This window comes from Zasmidium cellare, assembly GCF_010093935.1.
Source record: "Zasmidium cellare ATCC 36951 unplaced genomic scaffold M409scaffold_15, whole genome shotgun sequence".
Taxonomy (NCBI): domain Eukaryota; kingdom Fungi; phylum Ascomycota; class Dothideomycetes; order Mycosphaerellales; family Mycosphaerellaceae; genus Zasmidium; species Zasmidium cellare.
The window spans coordinates 1-17,645 of NW_022986959.1; the positions used below are offsets into that span (position 1 = coordinate 1).

The 17,645-nt window shown below is 52.2% G+C and overlaps 5 protein-coding genes across 5 annotated transcripts; 1 reads left to right on the top strand and 4 right to left on the bottom strand.

The window, feature by feature from the left end:
* Nucleotides 1-2,836: 2,836 nt before the first annotated feature.
* On the bottom strand, nucleotides 2,837-3,372 carry M409DRAFT_53926 (uncharacterized protein; the record flags this gene model as incomplete). Its single annotated transcript, XM_033812513.1, has 2 exons — nucleotides 2,837-3,204; nucleotides 3,327-3,372. 2 exons carry the CDS (start codon nucleotides 3,370-3,372, stop codon nucleotides 2,837-2,839), a joined length of 414 nt encoding a protein of 137 aa, XP_033668211.1.
* Nucleotides 3,373-6,159: 2,787 nt separating this feature from the next.
* Nucleotides 6,160-7,367, bottom strand: M409DRAFT_53927 (uncharacterized protein; the record flags this gene model as incomplete). Its single annotated transcript, XM_033812514.1, has 3 exons — nucleotides 6,160-6,508; nucleotides 6,649-7,045; nucleotides 7,187-7,367. The coding sequence occupies 3 exons, from the start codon at nucleotides 7,365-7,367 to the stop codon at nucleotides 6,160-6,162; spliced, it is 927 nt and encodes a 308-aa protein (XP_033668212.1).
* A 1,151-nt stretch (nucleotides 7,368-8,518) lies between these two features.
* On the bottom strand, nucleotides 8,519-9,581 carry M409DRAFT_53928 (uncharacterized protein; the record flags this gene model as incomplete). The annotated part of the gene is made up of 3 exons (XM_033812515.1): nucleotides 8,519-8,794; nucleotides 8,848-8,918; nucleotides 9,101-9,581. 3 exons carry the CDS (start codon nucleotides 9,579-9,581, stop codon nucleotides 8,519-8,521), a joined length of 828 nt encoding a protein of 275 aa, XP_033668213.1.
* Nucleotides 9,582-11,795: 2,214 nt separating this feature from the next.
* Nucleotides 11,796-12,599, bottom strand: M409DRAFT_53929 (uncharacterized protein; the record flags this gene model as incomplete). The annotated part of the gene is made up of 1 exon (XM_033812516.1): nucleotides 11,796-12,599. One exon carries the CDS (start codon nucleotides 12,597-12,599, stop codon nucleotides 11,796-11,798), a length of 804 nt encoding a protein of 267 aa, XP_033668214.1.
* A 1,657-nt stretch (nucleotides 12,600-14,256) lies between these two features.
* M409DRAFT_53930 (uncharacterized protein) lies at nucleotides 14,257-15,950 on the top strand (the record flags this gene model as incomplete). The annotated part of the gene is made up of 2 exons (XM_033812517.1): nucleotides 14,257-15,087; nucleotides 15,138-15,950. The coding sequence occupies 2 exons, from the start codon at nucleotides 14,257-14,259 to the stop codon at nucleotides 15,948-15,950; spliced, it is 1,644 nt and encodes a 547-aa protein (XP_033668215.1).
* Nucleotides 15,951-17,645: the final 1,695 nt, after the last annotated feature.

Consider the following 17,645-nt stretch of genomic DNA (forward strand, 5'->3'; position numbering starts at 1 on the left):
TACTATAAACGGGTATATTAGTAACGCTAAGAGTAATTATAGGCCTACTTATACCTATATAGCGGTAGTTAATAGAGATTTAATAAGATAAAGTCGAGCCTACTACTAGTAAAGTTTTACTAAGACTTAGTATTAGAATATCGCCGTCGCGGCTACACTAACGACTACGTAATTAAAATACACTACTTTTTCGAGAAAATTATATTATATTTTGCGTTATAGTAGTCGCTTTTAAAGGAAAAAAAAAGCGGTTCGAACGAGCGAGTAGGTATTATTATATATCGTACTTAAGATTCGTAGCTATATTCGCCTTTTAATACCTAGCTTATATAGCTTAGCGCTCGGGTTAGGCTCGGTAGGCTTTAGTATACTTCGGAGCCGTATCTTAGTATTAAATTTTAGGTTAGTAGTATAACCTCCTACTAATACCCCCCTTCTATAATACTATATTACCGTTATTAAATTCTAGTAAATTATAGGTTAATAGTATAGATATAGTAGAGACTCCTATAACTCCTAGAATTATTATACGATAGTTATATATAGAATAAAAATTACGCAAAGTCGAGCTTTATAGCGCCCTCCCTTCCTTTATATATCGCTTATAATAACGTCTAAACCGCTCCTATTAACCCTCTCGGAAGCTATATTCCTTCTACTTCTAAAAGGATATATCTAATACCGTCTTTAACGGATAGTCTAAGGTAAGAAACTTCTCTTTAATAGCTTTAATATCGTAGATACGAAGTTACTAATAGTCCTTTAGCGATATCTAGACGAAGAGACTCCTTATTACTCTCTATAAGTCGATATAGTCTAGTTATAAAGAGCCTAGCGGTTAATATAGTAAACTTAATATTATATTAGGCGGCGATTCGTAGCTTATAGAGCCTAAGCCGTTATTAGTACTAATATAGCTACTACCGTTATTATAGAAGTTCTATATAATAGGTACCTATTAGCTAGCGGCGGCACCGCCTTTAGCTCGACTAAAGGGGTTATAAAAGTAATTACCGCTAGTCTTAACTTTATACTTCTATATTCGACTAACTAAGGTAGTACTAGGATTCTCTACTACCCTTAGATTTAATAATATTACCTTTATCTACTCTATAGCTACCTTTTTAAAGATTAGAACGTAATTCTTAGGGATGTCCGCCCCTTTAAAGAAGTAGTATTACTAATACTACCGGTATCTTAGATTCTTATAAGGCTACCTCTTCTTTATAGCTTTACAAAGGTTACCGCCTTCGGCTTTATTAAGTAGGCGTTAATCGTCGTCTTCGTTAATTAGAGATAAGCCGCCGCCGGTACCGTTATTCGACTTGTATTATTAGCGCTTACGCCGCCGGCGGCGAAGCTCTTCGAGTTATTATAAAGTAGTAGTATTACGCGGCTATAAGCCTTATAAGCTACCTTATCGACTAGTAGGTAGGTTAGTAGGTATAGTTAGCGGTAGGCGAATATCCTACACCTTATATATTAACTCTATTACTAGGCTACGCTTACTACGGTCGTAGTAGTCGTTAAGATACTCTAACGCTATTTTAAACGACTCGATCTCGTTACCTTCGTTAATAAATAGCTTAAAGTTATTCCTCTACGGCTAGCTATCGAAGGAGATAATATACTCGATACTAACGACTCTATATATATCTTTACTAATGTCGTCCTTCTAACCCTATATCTAGATAACGAACTCGTTCTACGGCTAGCTCTCGAGACTACGTTAAAAGCGTAGATAGGTATTATAGCTAAGATCTCTCTTATTATAGACGATTCCCGATTATAAGTAGTAGTAATAGTCCGGCCGCTCTTACTACTACTCGTCGTTCTTATTATTATTCTCTTAATCTACCTATTACTCGTCGTCTATAGCCGGACGGCTACCTATTAATTAATCTAATAACTTAATATCTATATCTCTCGAATCGTCCGACTACTCTTACTTTTACTCTTACGGCCGCGCTTTCGCTTTCTCCCTACTTTTAGTAGTTTTCGACTTCTTTATAGGCTTCTTCTACTTTATAGTAGTTTTACGTTTAGCGGCGGTAGGGGTAGTAGCAGCGGTGGCGGCGGTAGTAGCCCTATTATCTCTAACCTTCGAAGACTCTCGTACGGTACGACGACTCCTAGAAGGCCTAGATATAGGCGTAGGTTAAAGCTAGCCTACTATTAAGTCGCTACTAACTATAAATAATACTATAAGTTAAGACGAAGAATATAAGTAGGATATAATACATTCAATCCCGATATTCTATATAAAAACGCGTGTGAAGCTGGGAACGCGCCTTGCGGCTCCTGCCGCGGGGTTGGCATGCTTTATTTGCTGCGGTAATATCTGCAGATCTCAACTACGATAACACAAGACACACTCGTGGTACCAGTTCTCGACCACTCGTCACAAAGCACCGCCGTGCACTGATCGAGCTCTACTACGTTCCGAGCGGAGTCGTGGAGAAGACCTTCAACATAAGCGAACGCCTATGAGAAGTCCAGCTTTACATGATGCGTTGACAGGCTGACATTGACATATGGTCGCTCTCTAATACTTTCGTCTCATACAGAGTGAAGCCTCCTTCGACATACTGGTCGCCATGCTCGGTCCACCGTGCTCAGTCCACAACTCCGTAAAACAAGCTTTGGACGGACGGACGTCCAGCACAACCGTGCAAGACAAGCTCACTGTATCCATATCTCGACTCCTCGAGACTAGGCGCGGACTTACACTCATCTGGCTCGACTACATAGCGAGCGGCGTTGGGGAGAAGACCTTCAACGTGAGCGAACGCCTAGGAGAAGTCCAAGCGCTATCAGGTATGAGCATTGCTCGCTGTCATGACCCTGGCACGCAGAAACCCCATCCGCATTTCCAGAACACGCCGCCTCCTCCATCAAACGACCGCACGCACACAACGTCGTCCATGAACTTGCGCGCCAGCTCCGCCTCGCCGACTGCTCGTTCCACGCCAGCCGCGGTTCTTGACGTTGATATGTGCCGGCGGCCGACTCTCCCTCTTGAAGCTCGTCGGTGCCACCGTCGACTCCCTCCTTTTCCACGATGCTGGAGATTGAAAGGAGGAGGAAGGATTGAAAACTTTTTATGTGGCTGCTGGGCTTCTTGGACTCGGCTTAGTGGAGGGTTTGCTTGCTGCTGAAATGCATATGCTTTCAGATGGTTTGGAGATGTTTGCGGAGGCGAGGCTGTACATGTTCAGCTGCTTGTTCTTTGTTGCTGCCTGGAGAATGCGGTATTCAGCTGTTAGTATGGTGAACATTCCTAAAGCATGTGAATCCAGTCCTGTAGTAGCCGATCCTATACGTACATCCAAAGAGCACATGCACGCACAAGCCTGCATCTGAAGCGCACATGTAATCATCTGCCCCCTTTCCTCCCTAAACCCACCTCTATCCGCCCTAATCCGCCTCAATCCGCCCCCCCCCCCCCCCCCCCATTCAGCAGAAAACCCGTAGCAAACACCCCCCTTCACCGCCCATCCCGTCCGGCGCGGCCCGCACATATCTCCCTATATCTCAGCCTCTTCCTCCCCTCCAGCTTCCTCCCCTCCAGTCCAGTTTCTGTTCAACCACAGCAGGATGGCGGGCGCTCGCAACCTCAGCGTTTGACCGTCCCTGCTAACACGACATTGGTGGCGCCAACACCACCGCCCTTGCTAACATGGGGGCGGGTGGCGTCCGTTACGGTCGGTGGGGAGTTTTTGTGGAATAGGGGAGGTGAGGTTTGGGGGGAGGTTGGCGCTTTGGGGGCGCTTTGCGCGAGCGATAGGACATGGGAGGGAGGTGAATGTAAAGATAGTTTTCTTTTGTGTCATAGCGCTTTAGAGTGAACGGAAATCAAGGTGAGTGTGATGTGAGTTCGATTCTGGTGCTCAAGCGTACCACGAAGCGACCACAGATAAGCGGCTAAGTGAACCAACTTTACTCAAGTAAGCCTCGCCTGCCTCTTCCTAGACACAGTCTCTCCTAGCGCTTCGCTCCCAGAAGCCAACCCCTGAGCGGAGTAAGCCTCAGGTATTGCTTCGTAGATGATGGGGATGCTCGGCATCGTGCTCTACGCAATCTGCATAGCAAAGGCGGAGACCATCTTCGCTGAAGCATTGCCGTCGGCCTGCTCTACTTGATACATTACTAACAACGATGTTGAAGGTTGGCGTAGACTTCGGCGCAGGGCTCTGCTGCGAGGCAGTCGTCGCAATGAGCATTCAATTCAAGGGTGCAGGGTGCCTGGGCGTGCTCGTTGCATTTGGTGTAGAGTTCCGAAGGCTTTCGTGCAGACTGTCGCCACGAAAGTATGGCGATCGATTCGGCCTCCTGTGTCAGTCGCGGAGAAGTAGCTCAGCTGCAAGATGTTGCGTGCAGCCATCTGGGAAGAATTATACCTGTGGTCTGCGTGTCAGCGTGTGCGTCTGCGGAGCTCGATAACATAGTACTTGCCGAGCCAAGGGCGTAGAGACCTTGTCGTCCCATCTTCCCCTCCGTAGAGAAAGAGAACAGCGTCTGCGCTAAAATGAATGACCTCCAATGACGCCTCAACCTCCTATGTCGTTTCATGTTGCCGACGTTACTCAGTCGCGGATTTGTGTTCTTTGCCTAGCCCGGGCTTCATTGTAGCCAGCTTGGTCGTCGAGTCCCTTGCAGACCACCGTCAGTGCAAGCTTGACCTCGAGTGGGTAGTCTACCACGGGGAAAACCTTCCTCGTGTCGCACAAGCGTGTTGGATCTGTGTCGACGCTGGTCTGGGTAATGGGTTCACAATCCTTCCATTTGGCAGTACTGGATAGTTTGTGTGGCAAAACGGGCTCAGCTTCAGCAGAACCTCAGCCAGGGGATGTATTGTTATGGCCGTAGTCTGCTTGAGCAGAGCGCTTGGAACATAGGCGAGAGGTCCCTCATGCTATGCTTCCTTGCAAGTCCTTGCTTCACGACAGTCTCACGAATGAGTTCTGCATGTCCGGTAGGAAACAGATGAGGCCGTGCTTTACACTTTGTGCGACGGAGCCCCTGAGGATTCGAGGAGGGTAGTAAACCCGAAGGACTGTCAGAGCCATGGTCTTCTTGCTCAGTCTCAGTGGAGGACTTTGCAAATATCAAGGTCTTGATTGGCGCCGTTTTCGCTTTCGTATCTCTGGACGACGTCGGAACGCAGGATGGTTTGTCCTAAATTCGTGATGGCACAGCTTGGGCCGATTTACTTGTACCTTTTTACGAGCATTACATCTTCATAGGGCGGCTTCAGATGTCTTGGTGGTGTTCCAGATGGCCAGGCGGCTTGATATTCATGCTTCTTGTGCAGTCTGAAGAGGACATGGGAGCAGTACATGTTGAGCACGTTCGGCGAGCCCGGAATCGAGCCTACATCCGGTTAGCGTGCAGTTGAAGAGAGGCTTCTCAGAACCGTTCGCTGTTGAGAAGATAATTGGAGGGACCCTACCAGGTAGAGGACTGCTCAGTCTTTGCTTGCCTTCACAGCTGTTTCCAAAGTAACCCCATGGCGGCCGTAGTCTTCTTCGATGTCTTCTTCGATGTCCGACTCGGCTTCTCGCCCATCTTGCTTGTGTTTTAGAACCACCAGGGCGTGCTCTAGCACAACGCCCAGACTCAGACCCATCCATTGTTGTCCTGCATGTGCTACTCTCGCCTGCCACAACCTTTAGATTCGTCTTCCCGTGCGATCTTCTCTTTCAGGGTGGCTTGCCTCCAGTGGCGTTGGCACTGTCGTCCCAACTTCCCAAATTTCTCGTTCTGGTGCTCGATAGCTGCATCGCCTCAAGATACAGGTGGAAGTGCTTTTGGTATGGAGGTCTGGACGTTCAGTCTTCTCACAGCATTGTAAAGTTTGGTGAAGCCAGCACTCCGTTCTCAGTCGCCGCAGCATCACCTTCAGCGGAACGAGTGTAGCCAGCCACGATGACGAGAGCAGGTACTCTTCTCATGCTCGACTTTTTTAAGTCGTGTTGCGGCGCCGTGCCCAAGTTCACAGTCGGTGCAGATCTCAGGTCACCTGAAGCAGTCCACATCAATCTCAGTGGACTTCGTTGCTGCTGCAGATCTCTGCGAATCCCGTGTCCCCACTTCAGATGTCTCCAGCGGTGGGAGAACAGTCCCGCGTATAGCCATTCAGGCGTAGGGCATTCGACGTCAAGTTCGAACACGCCGATGGGTTGCTGGCAACCGGCCAAATATTGACGCCTCCGGTTCTCCCTGCTCTTCGGTGGAGAAAGGCCCTCGCCCCAAGACGTCATCCGCACTACCAAACCCAACAGGTCCCCGAACTCCTGATATGTGAAAACGCGGCACTGGAGGTCGTTGAGATCGCAGCAATGTCCCGATTCCTCCCCGCTGCCTGTCAGGCATCTTGTGCTGCAAAGCGTCCTCTTCCATGTGCACTTGTACTTGATCGATGCGCGCTTCTTCCTGTCGACGTAGTACTACGTCGTATCGACTGTTGGATCCTCTGCCGACGGCGTGGGCTAGAACTCCTCCAGCACTGCGTCGGGTCAGTCTTGTCCTTTTCCCGTGCAATTCAGACAGGCACGCTGAGCATCAAAGCAACTGTTTCAGGACCGGTAGCCAATCTTATGCGCCGTCTAGTCACAGGCGCTGGTGCGTGCCTCAGCGTAAGCGCACTGGTACGAGCTCTTGATGTATGGCACAACGTCAGCCAGGCTGTTGAGGCGTGATGTCTCGCGCTTCCGTTGGGAGAGATCTTTCACCACTTCCAGGACCTTCTTCTCATCGCGGCTCGCAGTTCCGCGGAGAGGCGCCTGCCACCTTCCGTGGGTGGCATCAAGTGGTGGAGATCGACAAGTTCTGCCGGTCCTGGGGATGCGTTTTCGGAGGAGCCGGCGCCCAGATGACGACTCGTCCTCTTCGAAGGCGCTGGGAAGAGTCTTGTCTTGTACTCGAATGGACGGCATAAAGCCGGTATTGATCGTGGGATGGAGCGAATCTGAGCTCGTGTAGATGACGTTGCTTATCTCCTCAGGAATGAGGTTGGGAGAGCGAAGCCTATATTTCGCAGGAGCTGGAGCTCGTCAGCAATGCGCTCGTGTGAAGATCCAGACTGTCCCTGAAGGCAGTACTGCCTGATGATGCTGTGCGAGGACTTATTTGTTCCCTTCCTTCGAGTTCTTAGAGAAGCGCGACCAAACGCGCGACGACTGACTGCTCCTTTGCGTGCGACGATGCGGGTTGCGCGTTTGTCGCGTGGACTGTGACGTGAAGCGGTCGCAATCTGCTGGTATGAGGGCAGTACCGGCGAGGGACGACAAGAGGTCTTGAAGGCGTCTTGGCCAGATGGCGAGTGATGAGGATGAAGACGTGAACGATAGATGAAAAGCAGTCATTGAGAGTTGTATTTGCTACCCGTACCTACCTGCAAGCACCTAACAATCACGACAAGCCTCCAGCCCGCCGCCGCAACCAGCAACAGAACCGATGGCCTGCACAACAAAAATTAGCCGCCGGGTCTTTGTGGACGACCCGGTCACCCCATCAATACAAACCAGTCACCGAGAGGGTGACAGACCAAAGATCCAAGATGAAGAGTAGATGAAGAGTCCAAGGTCAGTTGACCTATCAGGTCGGATGACCTCTGGAGCGCATTGCCAATGCCAATGTCGATGATGCTGCCGGTTAGACGGAGAAGGGGGGTGGGGAGTACTTACCGCGTGTCGAGCCCGCTGAGGGGCTCGGGGGCCGAGTTCTCATTGCCCATGTTGTTGACGCGAGGAGGAAAGGAGTGAGAGTTGAGAGGAGAAGCACGAAAAGAAATAGCTGTTGTTTTGCGCTAACGTTAGCGCGTTTCAGGGGGCGCGTGAAGCAGGGCGCGTGCCGCGTGAATCTTTAGTTGAGAATTGATTAATCCATCAAAAACCGCGCGGTCTCCCGCATGGCGCTATTGCGACTACATTGCCGAAGACAGTACTGGTATGATGGTGCATGATCCAACGACGGAGAGCATATCAATAAATTGAGCAAGCCAGCGAGCGGAGAAGGGCGACAGGGGAGCAGCGATGTTGGAAGGCTGCCTTCACACGAACGATAGACAGCAGAGAGCGACTGACAAATGAGAGAGACGATGAGATGAAGACGGGCATGCACAATACTTCTCAAGACGACAGTACATATGATTCCTCAACGCAATCAAGAACCGCAACCAGCCACCAGGTCTCCTCTGGTCATGTGCAGCACCATCAAGCGCCAGCATCAAACCACTTGCTCTGACATCAAACCACTCGTATCCATCTTCGTCGGTATCCAACACCTCCCACCCACCCCAGTATCTCATTCATCAATCATCTCTCCGTACCAGGCCCACCCGCCATCAACACTCTTGCTTCGGCTTGTCGGACTTGCTGGCGAGGAGGAATGGGGTCTTTTTCTTCTCCGGCGATCGTGGAGGCAGGACGGTGAGAGCTGGTGCTGCTGCTGTTGATGGCATGGCTGGATCGGCGGGGAGGCAGCGCGGTGAAAGCTGGCGCTGCTGTTGCTCAGGTCATGGCGGAGTTGGCTGGAAGGCGGGACGATGAAAGCTGGCGCTGCTGCAGCCGATACTGATGGCTGAATCGGCTTGGTGGTATTCGATTCGGAGGGCTTCTTCTTGAGCAACGGCAGAGCCGCGCCGGGTAGGGCGATGGCATCTTCGTGCCACTGCAACGGCACCGGCGATGGGCACGCCGGCGGGGCAGGCCATCGCCAACCCGCTAGCCTCCTCCTGTACCCGCCGCCGCCGTTGGCTGGCCCCATTGTATGGGTCAGGAGCGGACCAGCCCTGAGAGTGGTGTCAGTTCATGAAGGAAGGCGAGGGTGAATGGTGTAGCGTACCTGGCGACGGCAGCGGGCAGCACGCCGTAGGCTCAACCCAGCCGACGGCAGCAGCATGCGACCGCCATAGCCTGCGTTCGATGTCAGCGTTGTCGTCGGCATGAAGTGGTGATGAATATGGCGGTGGAGGGGATCTGAGGTGTACGCGTTGATCGAGTGTGGAATGGGGTGCGAGAGGACGAGGTGGAGGCGATGATGGAGTCAGGAACGCGTCGCCGTCGACGTGGTGCATGTCAAGGGATGGAATACTCACCGCCACCGCCGACTGGTAAGGAGTCTGTTGGGGACAACGCCCCGACAGAAACGCGAAGGCCTGTTGTTGTTGCTGTCGCTGTTGTTGGTGGAAGAAGAAGAGGAGGAAGCGGGCTGGCGAAAGCAGATTTTGTGCTGGGGAAGCGTGGCACGGACCAACGCGCAAGCTTGCCCAGGCGGCAGTAATGGCGAGCCTGAGGTGTCGATTGGACGGTGGGTGAAGGTGGAGGGTACGAGGAGGGAGTCTTTTCGTGCCGGCCTAATATCTCGGGCCAGGCGGTCGATATGAGCTTGTATGACGTCTGCATTTGTATGGCGACGAAGTCGATTCCAATCGTCCAAGGTACGGTATCTGCTCGAAACGAGCCTTTGTCATGTCTTCGTTTCTCCGTCCAGCGTGAAGGCAACGTATGAGAAAACCCTGTTTTACGTTCCAACCTCGCACGAGCTGGCTCTCGCAACGAAGTCCGCATGACTGCCATTTCCTCGTACCCTCGCCATCACCTTGTCTCGTGCCGATATCTTTTCGCACGATTGACCTTAAACGTGTGCTCGAGAATGGATGCTGACATCTCATGATGCACAACAAGCCACATCAACTGAGAGTTCGAGATCTCGATGCTACAGGAAGAGCAGCAGTGTGGCTTGTTCCATGTTCAGTTCAACGACAAGGAGACTGTCATACTATACTACATAAGATCCAACGCGGGGGTGTCAACCCCAACGTTTCGGGAGGGAAGGGTGATGGCGTTGAAGAGCGGCGACACTCTTGCAGCCAGCCGGCGTTGTTCTCAGCACAAACAGAAGGTGCAATATGCATGGCTATGCTTCTTTGCGCAAACCAAACGTTCAGCGCACTGTACGGTTCAGGATAGTCTGGTCTACGCGTTCAGATACCAACACAGCAGGATTCGAGACGTTTGAGCCACCCGCCCACCGGCCACCCTCATGAACTGCGATCATGGGCCATGCTGGAGACGCACTGCGGCCTGGCTGCGCAGAGGCAGATGGATGGAATACTCTCCGATGCATGAAAACTTATTCTGGCAGCGCATGCAGCAGCCGCGATCGAATCCATTGATTCGGTGTGCTCAGTGCAGGTCTCCTCGCCTACCTCAATTGCAGTCAGTCGTGAGGGAACACGGCATGGTGTGCATGCTGGAAGAAGGTACTTCTGGTGATATTCAGACTACAGCAGAACTCATGCATCGAATCAAGCACGAGCTGACACTGTACGGACGCTGAGTGAACGAGCGCTGGTACTGGCCCGGCCATGGAGCCCCTCGCGCATCAAGCCGCTGTGGTTCCTCGTACGAAGTCGTCGTAGTCCATTGGCAGCACAGGGCTACCCGAGCTCCGGAATTCAGGCTTATGTTTGCCTGAGGCTGGGACGAAGCACCCGTCGCTGCGCTTCTTCTCCTCCTCGTCTGGCTCTCACCAGCCCTTTGATCCTACGTCCTGAACTCGAAGCTCATGCCGTGCCTGACTTTCGAATCAAAATCGCAACCAAGCCGCACTACCTTGCCGTCGATCTGGTCAGAGGAGTCCTCAATGCGCTTCCTTTCCTCCCCCTTCTGCTCAATGCGCTTGTTCTCCTCCTCTTCCTCGATGCGCTTCTTCTCCTCCTCCTCGATGCGCTTCTTTTCCTCCTCGCTAGGAGCTGGCAATTCGGGAGCTTCGGCGCACCATCGACCGATCCTGATGTCCTCGAATGGATTTGAGTAAGATTATAGCTGTTGAATCCCGAAGAACAGTGTTGTTCATCGTCCTGGCCCTGGTCGGAAGAGGGCAACAGACGTTATCATCAAACTTGCTGAACATGGAGGAGATTGAAGGAAGAAGCTGGCTGCCCACGAGTTGATCATCAAGCTGGTTGAAGCTGGAAAGACATGGCAGAGACTCACTGGGAGATGTCGCCCGAGTATCTGCACGCCCTCTCCCGAAGTGCACTTGGCATCCACACTCGTGGGCGTTTGAAGCTGCCAAAACGCGCGGACATGCTGCAAGCAAGTCACAGTCTCGAATCGATCGCCTAATCTGTGTTGGTTCCTCGAATTGCGCTCGTCGAGGCTGTATAGTGTATACAGTATGAATGTCGATGAATGGGTATCCCTGAACTTGCTGCATCCATTTTGCGCCGACTCGCAACAGTTTCTGCACCAGCTCTTCTTCGACAATGATGGGCTGGAAACGATAAATGGAGGCCTTCGTTACCAGAGATCAGGGCCCCCGTTCTTCTGGCTGGATTGCACAGTTCCATGTACTGGCAGTCGTGTGGTCTGGCCCAAGCGCAACAGCGCCGTTGTTGAGAGTGTCTGCCCACCATGTCTTCTCTGTACACAGCCTGAGGAACGGCTTTCGCACATGCTTCCAATCACTGACGCGACGTGCGCGCGGCTGTTTATGTCCAAGGCTTATGGGCTGTTTAGTCTCCTCAGCACGGCCGGTGCTTGCTTCAGCTCCTGTGCGTGCACGTGCACATGCAAAAGGCTGTGGTGCAGCCATATGGCAGTTTTCATTGTACCATCTAACTCGCCGTAGTCTCTTAGCTCTTTGTGACCTTTCCATTGTCATGCCGTTCTTTCCTGTTTCCGCGCAGCATCGACCTGTGAGGTCTACTCAAGCTTTCTTGGTAGGTTTGCAGGTACCAAAGTCTTTCTGTACTCCCTCAAACGACACTTGCTGACTGCCACGTCTTACTCCTTGTGTCCTCGAGATGGGTTCGATTGGCGCTTGTCAATATAGACGGATGGGGAAGAGGCGCGCAACGGTCTCGCGCTCGTGCGATCGTGATGAAGGGCGTATGCGCCGAGACTGAGAGCGATGGAGGCCGTGTAAGTTGCGTCTAGGATCCAGTATAGCTGGACTTGCGCAAATTGGGAGGCATCGAACTGTCTTGATGGGTCGTGGTTCGTGTCGTCGTGGGGGTAGGCACGACGGAGAGGAGTATTGCGCGCGATGCTAATACCAACCTGCTGCAGGTCTTGTTCGCGAGCCGCCTTGACCAGCTTACCGGAGTGAGGCCCATCGTCGTGGCTCTTTGTCCACCCTGGATGCAGCTGTGCGAAGCTGGTGTTCGCGGCTCTTTGTATTCGCGTTCGCTGTCTCCACTCGATCTGCCGGTTGTCGCGTCGCGCCTCGAGAATCGAAGGGGTGCCAGCATCATACGGTTGTTTTCGTTTGCAGTCAAGGTGAGGAGTAGATATCGCGGCGTGATGTTGGTGGCGTGTGGTCGCGCGGGCGACTTGGCTGGATCGAGGCCCGCGAATATGAGAGGTTGAGAGGTCGTTCGTATAAGAGGTTGCTGTAGATTTGGCTTGGCGCTGAACACGTGATATTGAGGAGGCACAGGCGGGCCATAGCATTGATGGAGGTGGTGTTGCATCGTGGTGGAGTTGGCACGACTGTGGTGGATGCTGGTGCGAGATGCTGGTGGAAGCGGACTTTCGAAGGATATGACCAACGTCCAAAAAGGTAAAACCATCAACCACACTCTTCATAACGATGATGTAGATGTAAAAGACCTACAGACAGTCTGATAGATGTATGATCTAACCCTCAATCGATCAAACCATTCAAAAAATCGATATGTAGCCATAGCACCCGCCAAACATCCCTCCAGCCATCAAAAAGAAATCCCCCACCCGCCCTCCACCGCCAGGAATCGAACCCTCGACCAGACAAAAGAAAATCCCCCGAAGGGTACAAAGAAACCCGAAGATTTACTTTCTATCTACTGCCGCCTGCCCCACCACCGCCGCCGCACCGCCAGAATAAAGGAAATTTTGACTCACCTGTTTACCCCGAAGGGTGAAGGACCTATCTCCAAATAACCTATATTACTTAGACTGGACCGCCGATCTACCGCCGACGCTCGGAGTTTGTGAACGGGACTGCCCTGCCGGCATTGCTCTGTACTAGCATCACCAGCACGCCAGTTCGCATTCCACATGCTCTCCTCGTCCTACATTCATACTAGTCCCGCATCGACCCCTTCATGAACAGAATGCACACAATGTTACACATTCCTTCCGCGTCGACAGACGACCGCAGCGATACGAGTCTACAGTACCCTGCGAGCAGCCTTCTGCGCCCACTCCATATCAGAAGAAAATCGGGTCATCTGCATTGCAGAACCCCCGTGTCGGCGACATCCATCGAACACACGCACATCATACCTGGCGCCTCACCAAATTCCCCGAGTACAGGCGAAAGCATGAGCGGAGACAGTACAAACCATCGTTCCCTGCCCAGAACGTCGTCACCTCCTCGAGCCCAGCGCAAGTCGTAGGACAGTTTTCCTGCTAGCGGAAGTCTCCCTGGTCTTCAACCTCGTCGATCGATGAGCAGTCCAAGAGCGAGAAGAGCATTGGACATGATCACAAGATCTGGGGATTTGAACGACCAGGATCGGTGAGCAGAAGCAGAAGCATGCAGGCCGTTGACTTTGGGCGATTCAACCTGCTGAGCCTTACTCTTGCTGGCACCTGCAGATGCTTACTGGCGAACAGTACCAAAGGGAGCCCACGGCACAGGCGTCCTGAACTGGCTTGTGGCACAAGATGACGGAGATTGGAGATCTCCAAGGCAGCAAGTCCGCACACGGTCCAAGAGGGCCTCGAGTCACATGTATAATTTTGGCAAACACACTGGCAAGGCTTCCCTGAACACTCTCGGTCGATACATCTGGGCAATCAAATTCGTACTGGCTCTGTTCTTCGGAAGCCTGTCGACTTGGGCAAGAACCTAAAGACCAACAAGGTTGTGCCTCATCTCCACCGAATAATGCATTTGTCTACCCTTAGTTACGAGATTCTTCGATATGGCCGCGGCCACATCATCATCGACCTCTTCTTTGCCTTCAAAGACCAGCCAAGCGCAGCCTTTGGACCTTGTGCGCTGTCACGGATACACATACGGCAGATGGCATACCGTTCAACCCAACAAGACTGACCGCAGAACGCTATTGGAGCTGTTATCACTTGGCGCAACCTTGAGTGGGTCGGAGATCGACATCGTGCATGATCCGGCTAACGACGTCTCTGGCCTATCACTCTATCTCAACCTCATGCGGGGCTCGAGCAACGCACAAAATATCTCGCAGATACGAGGGACTGCATCTCTTCTGCCACCTCCTTCTTCACAACATCAGTCAACATGCAAGAAACGGAGAAGGGCCCCTGGACGAACGTCGACCCATCCTCTCCTGCCAGCGATATCGCCGTCGGACAAGTCGAAGAGCAGAGCAAGGTCAAGGGCATGATCCAGCGTCTCAAAGGACCGAAGATCGATCCAGATGAGCTTGGTCGACAGCTTTTCGAAGAGTCTCAGCAGTACGATGAGGCTCAACTGGAACGAGATGCGGTCAAAGTAAGAAGAAAGTTAGACTTCTTACTGCTCCCGATGGTACCATATCACCAACCCCAACCCCAACCCTACTTCCATCGACGCCTATTGACGCCCTACACGCAGATGTGTGGCACATATTGCATTTCCTTCTTAGAAAAACAGACCTTGAATTACAGCAACAGCTATGGTTTACAAGCGGATGCCAACATGACAGGCAATGACTACGCCTGGGTGGCGTCGGCGTTGAACTTTGGCTGGCTGTTGGCTGCGTATCCTTGGAATTTGGCCCTGCAAAGATTCCCAATAGGTCGGCTGATTGGAGTAATGCTCTTCGTCTGGGGCAGTGTGTGCATGCTGCAAGCAGCAGTCTTCGACTTTGGCGGCTTTTTCACTGTGCGCTTCTTCATGGGTGCATTGGAGGCAGTCGTCAGCCCGGCGTTCATTCTGCTCACGTCCATGTTCTGGGAGAAAGAAGAACAGAGTCTGCGATCGAGCTTCTGGCTGGCATGCAACGGTTTCTCTTCGATCATTGGGGCTTTGCTGGCGTATGGGTCGGGACATGCGGAGGGCTTGATCATTCCGAATTGGAAGCTGATCTACCTCATTGTTGGCTGCATGTCATTTCTTTGGGGTATCGTGGTAAGCCAAACTACTTCATTGTCGAGGTTAATACTCACTCTAGATGACAGATCGTCGTCTACCTCCCCGACGGCCCACACAACGCCAAGATGCTCACCCACTACGAGAAAGTCGTCTGCGTCTGGCGAGTCTCGCGCAACCGCATCGGCCTGAAATCCAACGGATTCAAACCCACTCAGATCCGCGAAGCCCTCCTCGACCCCAAATCCTGGCTCCTCTGGCTCATGGCCGCAGCCGTCGGCATTCTCAACGGCGGCGTCGCGAACTTCGCCTCTGCCTTGATCAAAGGCTTCGGCTACGACGCCCTGCTCACGAGCTTAATGCAAACCCCAGGAGGAGCTTTCGAGATAGTGGGCTGCATCATGTTCGGATACCTCTCCAAGTCCAACGGCTGGCTGTGTCCTGCTATCCTCCTCTCCTGCCTTCCTGGCATGGCCGGCTTGATCGGCATCCTTACCATCCCCATCGAACATCGCCTCGCTCTGACCGCCATGGCCTGGCTCCAAAACGTCCTAGGCGCACCGATCATCCTCTGCTGGACCCTCCCTGGCGTACACACAGCCGGCCACACGAAACGCGCCGCCGTATTAGGGATCTTCTTCGCAATGTACTGTGCCGGCAACATCGCCGGCCCTCACCTCTTCCTCGACTCCGAAGTACCGCGGTATCCTACCGCCATCAAAGGTCTACTGGGCGCTTACGCGGCTATGATCGTGTTCACGGCGGCGTATTGGGCGATTTGTGCGGCGAGCAATAAGACGAGAGATCGGAGGGGTGAGAGGGCGGATCTTGTGCAGGAGGGTTTGGAGGGGTTTGATGATTTGACGGATGGGGAGAATCATCATTTTAGGTATCGGCTTTGATGAGGGAATATGAGGAAATGTCGTGGGGTCTGAAGGGAATAGTGCAGTGTGGTATGGAAGCCTGGCTTCACCTGCGCTGGGTTCAGGTATAAGAGTTTAGAGATGGGTTGAGATGCATAGACGATAAACTAATGATACATGAACATACTACTGCAGCCCTCCGCGAACATCAGCATTAAAACCGTCTCTCGGCGAAATGCTTACCGATGTTGCTATCTCACCTTCTCACCCGAACCTCTCCTATCAAACCCTTGACCTATACGATGCCGTGCGTCGTGCCAGCACTCGCGGAAGGCCAGACGCCCTGAGAAGATCTCACTTCTCTTCCAAACCACGGCGCCAGAGCTGACGAAGATTTCAGAATATCGGTTATGATCTATCAAATAGAAAGTTCAACTCTTTTTGTCGACATAAAGCAAGACCGTTCTCTTGCTATAACTTCAAGCCTGATCGAAATAAGGCGGAAAGCCAAGAGACCGGCGAAATCGTCACTTCGGCGTGAAACATGGGCGCCTTACGTTGTCTGCTGTTGATACATGCTCTCATTCTGCTGCAATGTACCAATTTCAAAATCTCACTACCTACCAGCAACCTCATTGCTGTTCGCTAAGAAGACATCCCTGAGAATCTCCAGGATGGTGGAAGATCTTTGACCCTCGCCGCGAACCTCTCAAGGACTTGTCACAGCAGCGGCATGCTTTGAGGCAGCAAAGAACCAATCCGTGAACAGAATGAAGATATCCTACTCCAATACCGTCTCAACATCTTCAGAACCACCATCCGCCAACCCCCTGAGCACCAACTCCCAATATCCCGAGTCGTAACCTTCATCTCACCTCCCAACCACAGCCAGGACATCGATCACCCGCGCGCTGTCCATGGCTTGCTCGACTTGATGTGTCCAGCGGCGACAAAGTCGAAGAGCTTCCCTTGCAGAGATTGTGGTTTGTTGCAGTCGCACGCAGGTGTGTCGACGTTTCTGGGAGACCTCGAACGGAAACCTCATCAATGATCGAGGAAGACTGGGCGCTATGCTGATAAGCTGGTGCTGTGGTATATCCGAAAAGTGTATGGTCTTCAGCTGACTTCTCGCCCATAGCCAAGACATCGATGACACCCTCCCTGCTCATGGGTCCTTTGACTTCGTGCGTTTAGTGGCGAGATAGTCGAAGAACTTGCTCTGAAGAGGATCTTGTTGCAGTTGCGCGGAAGTGTTGGCCTGTATCGAAAGCTGCGAAGTAGGTATGTCCCGGGCGGTGATCGTCGAAGACGAGGCCATTCCCCATGCGGAGGCATGTGGGGAAGCCGCCATCAGCCAACGACGTCCAGCCGTCAGCGAAGTCCATCGCCGATTACACTGACATCCTCAAGCGGCAGCTTCAACTCTCCCTGACGGCCGTGCAGTACACCATCATCTTCCTCACCTTGCCTATGCTCATGAGATCATCGCCTCTGAAGTATCTTGTGCGGCGTCGTTCATAAGAAGGGCAGCAGGAACTTGACGCGGCCAAGGAAGGATTGACGCAGCAGGAGGATCATCTTCGATGAGGGGACGATGGTCTTCGATGGGATTACCGTGGCGAGATTGACCGTGCCGCTGATGTGCTCCTTGCGGTGATCCTGCGGGCGGCGTTGCGAATGGCTCGTCGGAAGAGATGGGCGGACGTCAGAGTCGAGGCTCAGATTGCGACAGGT